The 12,731-nt window shown below is 56.0% G+C and overlaps 1 protein-coding gene across 16 annotated transcripts in view; it reads left to right on the top strand.

Annotated features, from left to right (window-relative positions):
* Positions 1-489: 489 nt before the first annotated feature.
* Ebf3 (EBF transcription factor 3) overlaps positions 490-12,731 on the top strand; it is a 125,586-nt gene continuing 113,344 nt past the window's right edge. For 14 of the 16 annotated variants that reach the window (XM_077105549.1, XM_077105546.1, XM_077105543.1 and 11 more), the window contains exons 1-4: positions 8,940-9,594; positions 9,701-9,857; positions 10,219-10,282; positions 10,985-11,040. In XM_077105549.1, the coding sequence (XP_076961664.1) occupies positions 9,461-9,594; positions 9,701-9,857; positions 10,219-10,282; positions 10,985-11,040 (411 nt within the window). In that variant the 5' untranslated portion in view covers positions 8,940-9,460. Of the gene's footprint in view, positions 580-7,893; positions 7,959-8,939; positions 9,595-9,700; positions 9,858-10,218; positions 10,283-10,984; positions 11,041-12,731 lie in introns of those variants that run through there. The other 2 variants (XM_077105535.1, XM_077105536.1) reach the window with 2 other exon arrangements.

Here is a 12,731-nt window from a genome sequence, read left to right as displayed (position 1 = left end):
GCGTATCTGACACCGACGGCTTCAAGCCGGCGCGGGCACGCGGGAGTGGGGGTGAGTTGGGGTGGGGGTTGTGATCCATTTCCAAAGCCAGGTGCAGAGGTTTCCATATTCCATATCCAGCCTCAGTACCGCGTTCTAGAGCTGACGAAGGTTAGTTACTGAAACCCTCGGGTCCCGGAGGAAGGAGCGCGGCTTGGGCTCTTGCAAAGGGGCCTCCCCGAGAAGGGGTCCCGCGCGGTCTGCAGGGAGAGTGGTGAGCTGGCGGCCTCTCCCCCAGGTGGCGAGCGCTAGGCGCAGCTGCGGCCCCCCGGGCACCGCGGCGGGCCGGCCCCGGGGCCGCCTGCGGGCACCTCCTGGTGTCCAGCTCGGCACCCCGCCCGCTGCGCCGCCGCCCGCGGTGGAAGGCAGCGCAGCGCGTGCGCACTGGCGCGCTCGCGGCCGGGCCCGTGGGCTCTCCGGGGAGGGTGGGAGGTGGGAACCTGGGAAGGCGCCGGGACGCACACCCTCCCAGCCAGCTGCCAGCGCCCCGACACCTCGAGACCAGGGTTCCCTAGGACGTCCGTCGAATGAGCGGCACAGGTGAGCGCACCAGGAGGCTCGCGATCCCGTCGGGGGCTCGTCCCGAGACACATCCCCCCCTCGGCATTGGCAGCGCGGGCAAAGTTGAACTTCGCGCGTCGCGGGTTCCCGGGCGCGTCGCGTCGGGGCACGCTGCCAGGCCCTTGGGGCCCGGGTGCACTCTTTTCGCGTGCGGGGCCGCGGCGGGGAATATGGGGGCTGGGGCGAGGGGCCCTGGCCATGGGCGCGCACGGGGCTTGGCCTTGCAGTGAACTTTTGCTGCACTCGCCGCTGGCGAGTACTGCCCGGAGGCCTGGCGGACTCGGGTAGCCTACCCTGGCCGCTTCTTGGCAGGACTGAAATGTTGAGGGAGGCTCTTAGTCACTGGGAGGTGCGTTCTGGCGCGCGTGGAGGTCGGGGGTTCCGGGATTTAGCTGAAGGACAGGAATTTTTCGATCCCTGCCTTCCCCGCCCCCCCAATACAAAAGTGAGACCCTTGGAGGGAGGGAAGGAAAGGTCGAAACGCGAGGTGCCTGGGCGAGAACGCAGGAAGCAATTAAAACTCCTCCTTTCGGATTAACAACCAAAAATTGATCGATGTGTCAGGAATACCATTGATTTATGAAAGGTGCTTATTTCTCTGGTATGGAGAATTTTATGTTCTGTAGGTGAAACCGAGTTCACCCAGCTCCAGCGTAGATTGATGTTTTAATAAAAATAAATAAAGGGGAAAAGCTCGCTTGGTCTTTGGGGACATCAAGTCTCAAGTCGCAGAGTTAGACTAACAAATCAAATTGCATTATCTTTACATTTCGAATCTTTTAATCTTGAGCCTAAAGATCGCAGGCAGGAGAGCGCCTTCATCTGGGAAGTTTTAACAGTGCCTGAAAGTTCGCATAACTAGCAATGTTTCTTAAGCAAAAAGGCACAGGACGCATCGGGTAATTGCGGTAAGTAGCAGGCCGCGCGGTGCAGGCGCGGGCCAGAGCGGCGGCGGCGGCGGCGGCGGCGGCGGCGGCGGGAGGTGGAGCGGGCTCCGCGGCCCGAGCGCCGCGGCGCCCGTAGATGGCGCCCTGGCCCCACGCTAGGCTCCCGAGCCGCGGCTCTGCCGGCGGCGCGCGGGCGGGGCAGCCAGCCCGGCGCGGGGCGCGGGCTCCGCAGTCGCGGTTCGTCGGGACCAGAGCAGCACGGAGAAGAGGAAAAAATTACGCTTACTGTCATTTTTAGTTTAAGGCCCGGGCTGTCCTTTGGAGCGGATGGGGGTCCGTGAGTTCGGGGGTCACCGGGAGTCGAGGAATTCCCGGGGGAGGTCGTCCAGCTGAGGTCCCTGCGGGGGGCGCTGGAGCAACCCCAGTCACCACTTTCTCGGCAGGCGGCCCCGGCGGGGCACTGGCTGACAGACGTTCGTGTGTGGGCGCGGGTCGGCGGATTGGCTGCAAGGATACCAAGTTCACAGCCACCAGGAGATCGCCCCAGACTGCGACCCCGACTGCTGGAGGCTGCCCCCGCCCCCGCGCCGGGTACTGGGCCGGGGACCGCGCAGGCCCTGCCGCCGCGACTGCCTTGGCGCTCGGCTTTGCAATGTAAATTTCAGCGGGACAAATTGCTTATTAATAGTCTGGAAGAGAAGCCGGTTTCTTTCTTTCTTCTTTTCTTTATCTGTTTTTATTTCTGCATGGCCCCTAGCTATGCCCTGGGCAGCCTCGCCGCCCAGCAGTTTTCTCTTCATTTCAATATCCTAAAGAAAATGCAAATTCGCACAGTGTGGCCTTTTAAAAAAGTTAAATTAGCAACAGCTTTAAGTGACTCCATTAGTATGGAAAACATACACATGTTTAATGTGGGAATAGCTTCCTTTTAACCGGACTCATCCTAGTCTGTAAATTTAGCAGACCTCGGAGTTGGTAGAGTATCAACGCAGTTGAACGTGTCGCCAAAGGCTTACTACCCCTGTGCGGCCTGTGCCAGGCTTTCCTGGAGGGGCCGTCCTGCCGCGGTGCGTCACGCGACCGGTTCGGCGGGCTCCACTCACTTAGAAGCCGGCAACTGTAGGCGAAAGGGTCTGTGCTGGCGGGAAGGAAGGAGGGCTTGACACATTTCTGTCCGGGGAGGTGGGCTCTCTCTTCCCTCCGGACCTCGTCCTCACAGCCCCCCCCCCCCCGCAGCTGAGTCGGCTACGTGGCCGACTGATGTAGGCAGGTACCCACCGCCCCACTTTTGCGCACAGGGACTGGTGTACAAGGGCAACCCTTAACAAAGGCTAAGGTGCAGCCAAGGAGTGGGGGAAAGTTGTTGCTGAAGTGTGGCCCTGGCCTCCCTTCTGGGTTCCCCCAACCCTGAGACTCTCTACTACCCAATTCCTTTACCTTTGCTGGCAAACTGATATTTCGAAATGTGATTTTATTGACAGACTTTTGCGGGTCTTTGGCTTCCAGAGGTTATCTGTCCTGAGCTCTGCTCTCCCCCTCCCTGCCCTTAGAGGCAGTAGCATGGCACTCTTTCCCCATCCAGGAAAGAGTTAAGATTTATGGTATGCTGGAGAGGTCTTGTTAGGATGTAATCTGCATTTTTTAACTACTGCGTAATAAAAAGTGAGAAGTTTTGAGACACCTTTCTTGATTATACCTTTGGCGATACTTTGGGTTTTACATTTAATTTGCATTTTGTTCTTAGTGAATATTGAAGTCTTGAGTGGAGGATTGAATTTTATTAGGACATCTGGACTGACAATATCAAATCAGACACCAGTGTCCCAAAGCATGCTAAAATTTCAGAGTTAATTAGAACGCAGTGTGTTTAATTAAAGCCAATTATAATATTTGAAATTATCTGATCGATCCGTGTTTGTACAGTTTGGGTGTGTTTAAGTGTTGATTGGCGCACTTTGCGCTCCATTCGATCTAGAAACTTCTCTGGGGAAAGTTTGCTTTGTAAACTGGTGGGGGCCAGCGGCGCGGAATCCGCGTCCCAGGCGCCGGCTCTGGCGCATCCTGCCCGACAGCCTTGGGGCGCCACTGAATGTATCTCGGGAAATCCCAGCTCGCTGGTAAACCTCAGCGTCTTTGGGGGTCGGAGGGACCCCGCCACGCACCAGCTGTCTTTCCCAGCTTGGTTGCTCCTCCTGAGCAATTTTTTTTTTTTTAAGAGGCGACCTTTAAGGTTTCAAGGTGCTTTGGGAGAAGCCCAAGCTCTGAGTGCTTGAGTTGGGATTCTCTAGCTGAAGAGTACCTAGGGCTGACTCAGAGCACTGGGGTCAGCCAATGTGACCAAGGAAACCAGAGAAAAGTAAGGACAAGGAAACAATAATCGTTTCCCTTCTGTTTTCAAATGTTGCAGGAGCCCAGGAGCTCCCAGGCATTTTGGGTCTCACTTGGAGAGCTCTGGGTTTCCCAGGAAGACGGTCAAGTGAGCCCACTGTCCTGTCCGCAGGGGCCAGGCTGTTGGATCAGAGGTTCCTGCTATGTTGTGCGCATGGGACTCGCAGCCCGGCCTGGAGCCTGGTACTCGCCTGGACCTGATTCTTGCAGGCTCACATGAACAGCAATTAGGACTAGATGACGCGCGGTGGAATCTACCCGGCCCTGGGGTTATGGGTTCAGTGAGGCCTCGGTGTGCCCGACCCATAGGAGCCTGGACCCAGTGCTGGGGTCAGGCAGGAGCTCGAGCAGCCACCTGCCCTGAAGTGGGTGGGAGACTCTGCTTGGTTCTCTGCTGTGTGGCGGCGCTCCACTCTCCCACCCCAGGAGGCGCTGTTTGTCAGACTTGGCCGCCTTGGCAGGAGGCGCCTGCACGTTCTCACTTGGAGGATTGAGCTTTCTTCGGTACTTAGGGGTCGGGCTTCAGAAACCTCCACTGTACAGAGTAAATATTGGGGGAGGGAGCAGTGCAGATAACAGGAATCTGCGACCCTTCAGTTTTCGCCTTTTATTGGTGAACTCTACCAGGCTTCCGACCTTCTAGCGCTAGAAGGGATGGTTTGTGCGTTCCATATGCCAGGAACAACATGCCCAGTTGTTTGCCTTCAAGGCAGGCAGGGCGCATGGCCTGGTTTGGGCTCTGTCACCAAGTGTCTCCTGAGGGCCCGCGTGGCATAAGTTTCCTCGAAGAGAGAGAAGAGATGCAGTTCTCTGAGCCCTGAAAACCCACCAGAACCTGGGCCAGTTCCCCTTTGCGCTCAGCTTAACAGGTTGGGGTGGCCCATGTATTGAGCCCTTGCTTGCTGTCTTTCCTGGCCCAGGGACAAGCGTGATCCCCTTGCAGGGGCCACCTCACCTACCCTTGGGGAACAGTTTGCCAGTGTGTGTGGGTTCCTTCCTATTCTGCAGTTCAGGGAATTTTCTAGGTGTGTCTCTCCCTGCCCCTCAAACCACCTTCCCTCAAGGCCAGAGTTAGTCCGCTCTACTTTTTCAGGTTACTTTCCCAGTCAGTATCTGTGCCGGGTGCCGCCCCCCAGGCTTGGGGTGGGTAGGGCGGAAGTGAGGCTCAGCGCCCGCACCTTCTGAGCTTGACTCCTGGTTCGGAGGACAAGGGGGAGGGCCGCTGCTGGAACTCAGTACTGACTTGGGGGCACAAACCTCCGGCCTTTGGCGCATTGACTCTCTCACTTGCCCGAAGGCTCCATGCGACATGGCCAGGCAGATTGGGCCCGTGGCCGTGGGCTCTCTGAGGGCGCCGCGCCCCGCGCACGCTCTGATACTCCAGGGGACTCCGCTTCTAGGAATCTCCGGCTGAGGCTTCTCAACGCCGGAAATGAAGTTTATTACTCTTTGGAAAGATGGCTGGGAGGTTGGCGGTCGCCCTGCACTTGGCAAGCAAGAAGGGGCGTTCACAGAGTGCCCTGGACTCTGATCCAGACCCGACTCCTAGGAGGGTCCTGGGACCCCCAACTTGGCCGAAGTTTCTGGGAGAGGGTGGTTGGGTCAGCTCCCTCTCTCCAGGACTTGCACTCCAAGAAGTGTTGTGGGAAATGCCCTCGGCGCGCGCCCACAGCCTTCCCTCCGCGGGTGGGCAGGGGCGAAGGGTGCAGGCGCAGTCGGCAGCCGAAACACAATTCTCTGAGTGGCTGGGCAGGGAGGCCAGGTGGGCCTGGGTTCAGGTCCTGGGATGTCGGACAGCTCCGCTAGGCTTCGGGTGGTTCTAGGGGTTAGCGGCTCACGCGTTGCCTCAGTTTTGCGCCCTGGGTCTCGCACATCACCCCGGGAGCCGGGCGCCAGGGGCGGCAGGCGCTGTCTCTTTAAGGTCACTGCCTGCTCCGGCACGACGTGGGGAGGACAGCTGGGCACTGGCCATCTGACTGACTCCGGCTTGACATCTGGGAGCCCACTGGTGTGTGGCACGCGAAGCGCTTGATGCCGCTATTTAAATGCAAATGTGAGGGGGCTCATTGAAGCCTCTCCCCGTAAATCCGCACAAAAGGAATACTTCCCACCCTCCGAGGCGGCGGCGGCGGCGGCAGCGCGAGGGCCACCCGTGCAAATCGCGTTGGGCGCGGGGCCTGAAGCGGTCGCCGCCGCTGTCGCGACCCGCAGGGTCCCGCGCAAAGGTCAGGCTCCGCCCTGCCGGGTCCCTGGACGCCCGTCTGGCCCCTGGGAGCGCTCTGGGCGCGGAGGTCAGATCTCTGGCCGCGGAGGGCCTGTGTAACTTCCAAAGTACAAGCCGCATCCCCTTGCACTTCTCCCTTCTGGGTTTTTGGCTCCCCATGTTGAATAGAAAGGGCGAGGAACGGGGGTAGGGCTCCCGGGGGAGGCGGCAGGCGCGGGGACGCGCTCCCAGCATCTCTCAGGACTCTAAGGAATTGACCAGTAGCCCCCTCCCCCACCTGGGGCCTGGAGGTTCTGCCCGTTCCCCATCAAATCGAAAACCTGGGGATGGTGTTGGGGGTGGGGGCTGCCCTCCTAGGCACCTCGGCAGCAGCCCGGGGTGGAGACCCTGCCCGGTTGGTGAGTCCTTGTGCCCACAGCTCGCAGCCAGCAGTGGAGTGACAAAAAAGATAAAGTTGGTGAATGATAAAGACCGTATTCTCCACGCTTTGGGTACGGGACCAGATGATCTAGAAAATGAGCTGAAATGGATTCAGCCTCCGAGCCTGTTGTGAGAGCAGCTGATTCCCCCATTTCGGGCCAGATGGCTGCTGAGCACAGATTTGCATTCATTTTCGCTTAATATCGTCCAAAATAGTGGGGCAGCTGCATTTGTTGTCAAAAAGGTTTAAAACCCCTTTTCTTTCTGGGGCAGGATCGTTACCTTATGTGATGGGCTTATAGAACTTTTTTTTCCTCTTTAGTCAACAGTATCAGATTTAGAAGGATTTGTTTTTAAACCTTCTAATTTGGTAATCAGATTTAAATCGCCTTGGCGCGTGTAATCTGAATTAAAGATACTGTAAATGATTTTAAGCATGATACTTTCCTTACCGAGGAAGGGGTACCTCCAGTCCAGGCTGGACATTTTAGGAAGTGTGCTACAAAAGAAGCATTGTTTCCTATTTCCAACTTCATCTTTCCCTAAAAGACACTTTGCATATTCTGACAATAACTGCTCACCCTGCATGAGCCCCTTAGCTTCTAAACATGCAGAGACAAAGCATTTCTCAACCCCGCCCTCCACTGATGGCCAACTTTATCCTACCTTGTCCCTCCACCGAGAAAGTGTTCCCTTTTACACCCTGGTCTGCTGTGAGTAGAAAGCGCTGGACTTATTAGTAATACAGAAATTTTCTTTTAATTTATTGTGAATAGTTTCCATACACTTTGATTTAAGGTTATTAACATTCTATAGACAGTGGCATCTTTAATATGTGGCGATCGCTTCTAAAGACTAATCTCATTACCCTCAAATAGTCATAAAATATGATTTTATTATACTTACGTATTTAATTAGACGGCCGGCCCCGTAATGGATTTTGAGATGGGACTGGCGCAACAGCTTTGATAATTCACTTATCTTTGGCAATAGTCATTAACCCCCAACACCAGCAAAATAGATTGCTTTCCTGCACATCTTTTCCCTCACCCCTTCCAAGAGGCGCATGGGGGTCCCCAGATAACGTGAATCGGACTTCGATTTTCCCGATTAATTAAAATATTAACGTACACATGCTGCCAATTCACGAAAAAGGGGAGTACTACCCCAGGCCCGGCGGGAAGAGGTTGTCCTGCGACACTTGCCACTTGTGCCCTGAGAGCTTTTTTTTTTTTTTTTTTAATCAGAAGGGCCTGATTTCTCTTGGCAGGAAAATGCCCGGGACAGCTCCTGGTAGTCCCTTGTGTATTTATTTCGCGTCGCGCAGACGTCCTTTGGGCGGGCCTCACGCCCGGTCGCGGAGTCCTGGCCGAAGGAACTGGGCCGCGGAGCCCACGGGCTGCCCGCGCCCGGCTGCCCAACAGATTCCTCGAAACCAGGTCGGGAAACCGCGCGCTGCGCGTTCACTCCAGCCCGGCGGCATCGAGGGCAGGGCCTCTGCACCCGCAGCGTCCGCTCTGTTTTTAAAGAGGTTGGCGGCGGGAAGGTCTAGCCACTGCGCAGGGCGCTTAGCCGGACACCAGCTCTGGGTCGCCGGGGAGACCGGGCGCTCTTCCCGTCGGCCCAGAGATTTTGGAGCCTTCTTTGTCACTCGCTGCGCCTTAAGGACAGGCCAGGACTGGGGACTCCCTCAGCCACAGGGGGAGAGGGAGAATTTGGCGGAACCTGCCTCCTTCGAGGATCCCGGGTCTCTGCCGGGGTAGGAAGCATAGGACGCCCGCGAGGCGCAGAAGGGGACAGATCGGCCCCGCAGCAGCCTTAGGTCTGCTTAGAAATCAGGCTGAGCTGCCTATCTTCCCTTGGCTCTGGCCACACTCTCCCCCTTAGTCGGTCGTCCGCCCCTCCCCGGTACTACCCTCCCGCGGTCGACCAGCCTCTTTCCGTTTTTCCCTTTGGGACCCCCCAGGGCGAGCTTCTATCTTGCATTTATTGCATGCATTCGGGCAACTTGGGGCGCCTCCCCGCTCTGGCCCAGGGTGTTTTTGACTGTGTGGCAGGTTTTGCGGGGAGGTATTAGGGGGCAATTGTGCGCTGACTGCGTTTGTTTCTTTTCAAGATTTATTTGGGCGAGTAGTAACTTCCTTGGCTGCAGCTGGGCTGGAGGAGCTGCGGCGCGTGGCCGAGGGAGGCAGCGGCGGCACTCGGTGGCGCTCGGTGGCGCTCGGCGGCGGCAGGGCTCGCGGGGCTCGCTGGGCTCGGGCCGGCTCGCGGCGCCGTCAGGCAGTCAGTCGGCGAGCGCGGCGGCGGCGGCGGCGAGGGGCGCGGCGAGGGGCGGCCGCTCCCATATATGGCGCAAGCGCCGCCCCCCGACGTCACCCTCTGACAGCGCCGCTCCCGGGGGCTTCGAGTTTTGGCTCCCGGGAAAGGGTCCATTCCTCGGGGAGAGAGGGCTGAGTTTTGTGCGCCTCCGTCCGCTGCGCGCGCCGCTCCAGGCCCCGCCGCGCCCCGCCTGCGCCCGGGACTGCGCCGCGGCACTCACTGCCCCGTTTATTTGTCTTTGGAGCAGGCGGGCCGCGCCAGAAGCGGGCGATCCCGCAGTGTCCTGCAGCCGCGGACGCCGCCTGGCTAGGATGACACCACGTTGAGCGCGCCTGCAAACAACAACAACAACAACCGCCGCCGCGGCCACCGCGTCCTGCTCCGCCGAAGCGCCGCGCCTCCGCCGCCGGTGTAGCCACCTCCGCGTCCCCGGCCGTCCGGAGCGTCCGGCCGCTGGTGTATGTCGCGGCTGCCCGGGACGGGCTGAAGCCGGCGGCGGGCCGGACCGCAGGCGCCGAGCAGGGCGAGGGCGGCCAGGGCAGCCGCCTGCCGCCGCGCCCCGAGCGCCGCCGACCGCGGAAGCGCTTTCGGCCGAGAGCGGCGGCCGCCGCCAGCAGTTTTCATGTTTGGGATTCAGGAGAATATTCCGCGCGGGGGGACGACCATGAAGGAGGAGCCGCTGGGCAGCGGAATGAACCCGGTGCGCTCCTGGATGCACACGGCGGGCGTGGTGGACGCCAACACGGCAGCCCAGAGGTACGTACCGGCCGCCACCGCGCGCCCCGGCCCCGGCCCCGGCCCGGCCCCCGCAGCCGGCCGGCGCCGCGCTCCTCACCGGGCCGCTGTCTCTTTCCTCCCGCAGCGGCGTGGGGCTGGCGCGGGCGCACTTCGAGAAGCAGCCGCCTTCCAACCTCCGGAAATCCAATTTCTTCCACTTCGTGTTGGCGCTCTACGACAGGCAGGGGCAGCCGGTGGAGATTGAAAGAACCGCTTTTGTGGACTTTGTGGAGAAAGAGAAAGTAAGTGCACGCATAGGCTCACACCCTCCCTCTAGAAGTGGGAGGCAGGCTGTGCCCGCGCGCGGCCCGAAGTGCCCCCTCGGCGGTGGGACCGCTGCGCCCGGCGACCCCGCCGCTGGCGCCACGTGTCGCCGCCCGGGCCCCACTGAGGGCCGGGCAACTTCTCTGCGCCCTCGGACTCACTCGGGGCGAGGAGAACGCAGGGCTTCCAGCAGGAAAGTGACATCACGGCACTGCTCCGAGCGAGGAATCCTGCCCGCCATGTGTGAGGCCGAGGGGCCTCGGTCGTGGAGGGGGACCTAGCGCGGTGGCGGCGCCTGACATCACCACACTAAATGCAATTGTTTATCGTTGCTTTTAGGAGCCAAACAACGAGAAAACCAACAACGGTATCCACTATAAGCTCCAGCTACTCTACAGTAACGGTGAGTACCCGCTGCCTGCTTCCCGCCCTCTCCGCCCCTGCGCGCTGGATCTCCCTTCCCGCGATGGTTACAGGACATAAAGATTTTGAGATTAAAATGACATGGATGTAAACACGAAGTCTTCTCATGGCATAGAAGGAAAACAAAACATAAACGATCGATAAGTCGATGGCACTTCACATGATTAACCGGTGGGGCTTGAAGTAGAAAGTAAAAAGGGGATCGATATGGGCTCCAGCAGAACATCACTTTTAAGTGACTTTTTTCAATTTTGCAAATTAATGTTAATTATTGGGATAGGGCAGCTACATAGACCGACCATAACTTACTTCCTGCGCACGGCTTTAAAAAATCATTCGACAGAGTTTGGAGTCTCAGTAGCCATTGGGTGCTTTCTTTTTTCTAAAAATAAATGACCACATGGGCCCACCGATGGGACAAGTAGGCCTGTTCTCCACTAGGCAAATTTCTTGCCCTTCAAATGCAAACCCTAAGACTCCTAAGGCTCTAAATTAAGAAAAGGGAAAAAAAAATATTCTGTAAGATGTGATTAGAGTTCTCTTTCTCCCTCTTGAAGGGATTGGTTAAGTTTTGCTGCATCAGGAGCAGCAGTCCTGAGGCACCAACTTCCTGTGGCCTGGCTGTCCTTCCCCGAGGTGCAGCACTAAAATCCTGTTGAGAATTTGTCTCTGTTTTTTGCAGGAGTCAGAACAGAGCAGGATCTGTATGTTCGTCTCATAGATTCAATGACCAAACAGGTGAGAAAGTTTATGCCTCTGCACTTGGTTTCCTTGCTGAGCTGGGGTTATCCTGGGGTTCAGAGAGAGAAGACTGACAAGTGGATCTCCTGCATTTGTTTTTCATTTAGCTTCCCTGACAAGCTAATGAGAATTCCATATTTATTGGAATAAATGAAGCGATTGGTGAAATAGTTTATGTTGTCATTAGAACAGGACATATATGCTTTATTAAATGGCTTGCGATTGGAATCAAATGCTGTCTTAATTTATTATGGTAATTAATATTTGACAGAAAAAAATCAGGATCTCCCCCCTTGTTTATTTTTAAATGTTTCTGTCTCTGCTTGGAATCATTTCATTGATTTTTTTCCCCCTTCTAACAAAGGCAACTAACTCCTTCCCAAAGCCTATCAAGTTGGGCTTGATTAGTTCATTTTTTTCCCCTCTTTTCCAGTGTGATGGTCTAGTAACACGAGACCTTTATTTGGATTTAAAAGTTAAATGTGTTGGGGTGAAAAGTCACCTTGTTCTCCTCTAGCCCATCTTCACCTCTCAGCCCCCCATCTCCATAATTCAAACTCCGAGCTCCAGGGGTCACTCAAACCCATCCACTGCTCTGCTCCCTCTCCCACCCTCTGTCATACCTTGTAAATAACATAATTACAAGCAGTTCCTTATTAAATTATTTAACCTGTCTTGGTCAACTTTTCCGATGATAACTATTGGCTATCAGTAATGTGATTAAGTGCAGAAAAGCGCTTCATTGCTTTTTGACATTGTGCAGTCTCTGGCTGCTGGTTTTGTGCTGGGTGGCATGTTGTTTTGTTTTAAAGATATTTCCCCCCATTTTCTTCAAATAGAGTGTTGCGGAGGCAGGTCTAATGCATAAATTAAATTCACTAGGCAAAGATTAAAATATACTTGCAAGCTGGGTTTCATGCTTAGAAGTGAAAGTGGTTTCTTCATTTCTGATGCTAACTTTAAGAATTGTGAGCCAAGTAGAACTGAGTCCCTTGGTGCTTCCTGCAGCCTGACACACGCCTCCCTCCCTTTTAATGCAACTAGTTTGTGCATTTTTTCCCCCTTAAAAGTTTGTCTTTACTAGGCAGCTAGGGTGTAGGATTTTAAGGTCTGCAGTAGTAAAGCAGTATGGTTTTCCCTTAGAGTAAAACAGATCTGACAAGTAAACCCTAGCTTTCTGACAAAGACGCTTGGTGTGCCCTTCGGTGATTATTTCACTGGATTCAGAGAAGCCCCTGGAACTCGGCTGCTGTTTGGCATGCTGCTTTTATTTCCTTTGTATTTAGGGCTGAATGTTTTCGGAAATCGCTGTAGTCTAATTAGAAGGTTTCTGTAGGCAGTGCTAAGTTTCTCTGCTGTCGCATAGAGGAGGAGAGGCTTCATTTAGAGTACATTTTTATTGTTCATTTAGCCTTGTACCTTTGCAGTATAAACAGTGCAGAAAATAAAGGCATTTAATCTCCTCTCACTGACGGGGATGGGGGGGGGGAGGAAAGAAATAGCCCAGTAACTGATCAAAGAGTCAATGGTGCTGAACCGACAGTTTATGGATTTCTGTTTGTGCTACAAAATAAAAAATAAATCAAATATAAATACAGGGATCCATCGAAGGACAAGCCACTCTCACAGAAGTGCTGGTGCCCACCGAGGCTACTGCGCCCTGCAGCCCCAGGCGGCTCGTTGGCCTG

Source organism: Callospermophilus lateralis, chromosome 15, assembly GCF_048772815.1.
Source record: "Callospermophilus lateralis isolate mCalLat2 chromosome 15, mCalLat2.hap1, whole genome shotgun sequence".
Taxonomy (NCBI): domain Eukaryota; kingdom Metazoa; phylum Chordata; class Mammalia; order Rodentia; family Sciuridae; genus Callospermophilus; species Callospermophilus lateralis.
The sequence above is the reverse complement of the archived record's forward strand: the minus strand, read 5'-3'. Positions and strand labels throughout refer to the sequence as shown.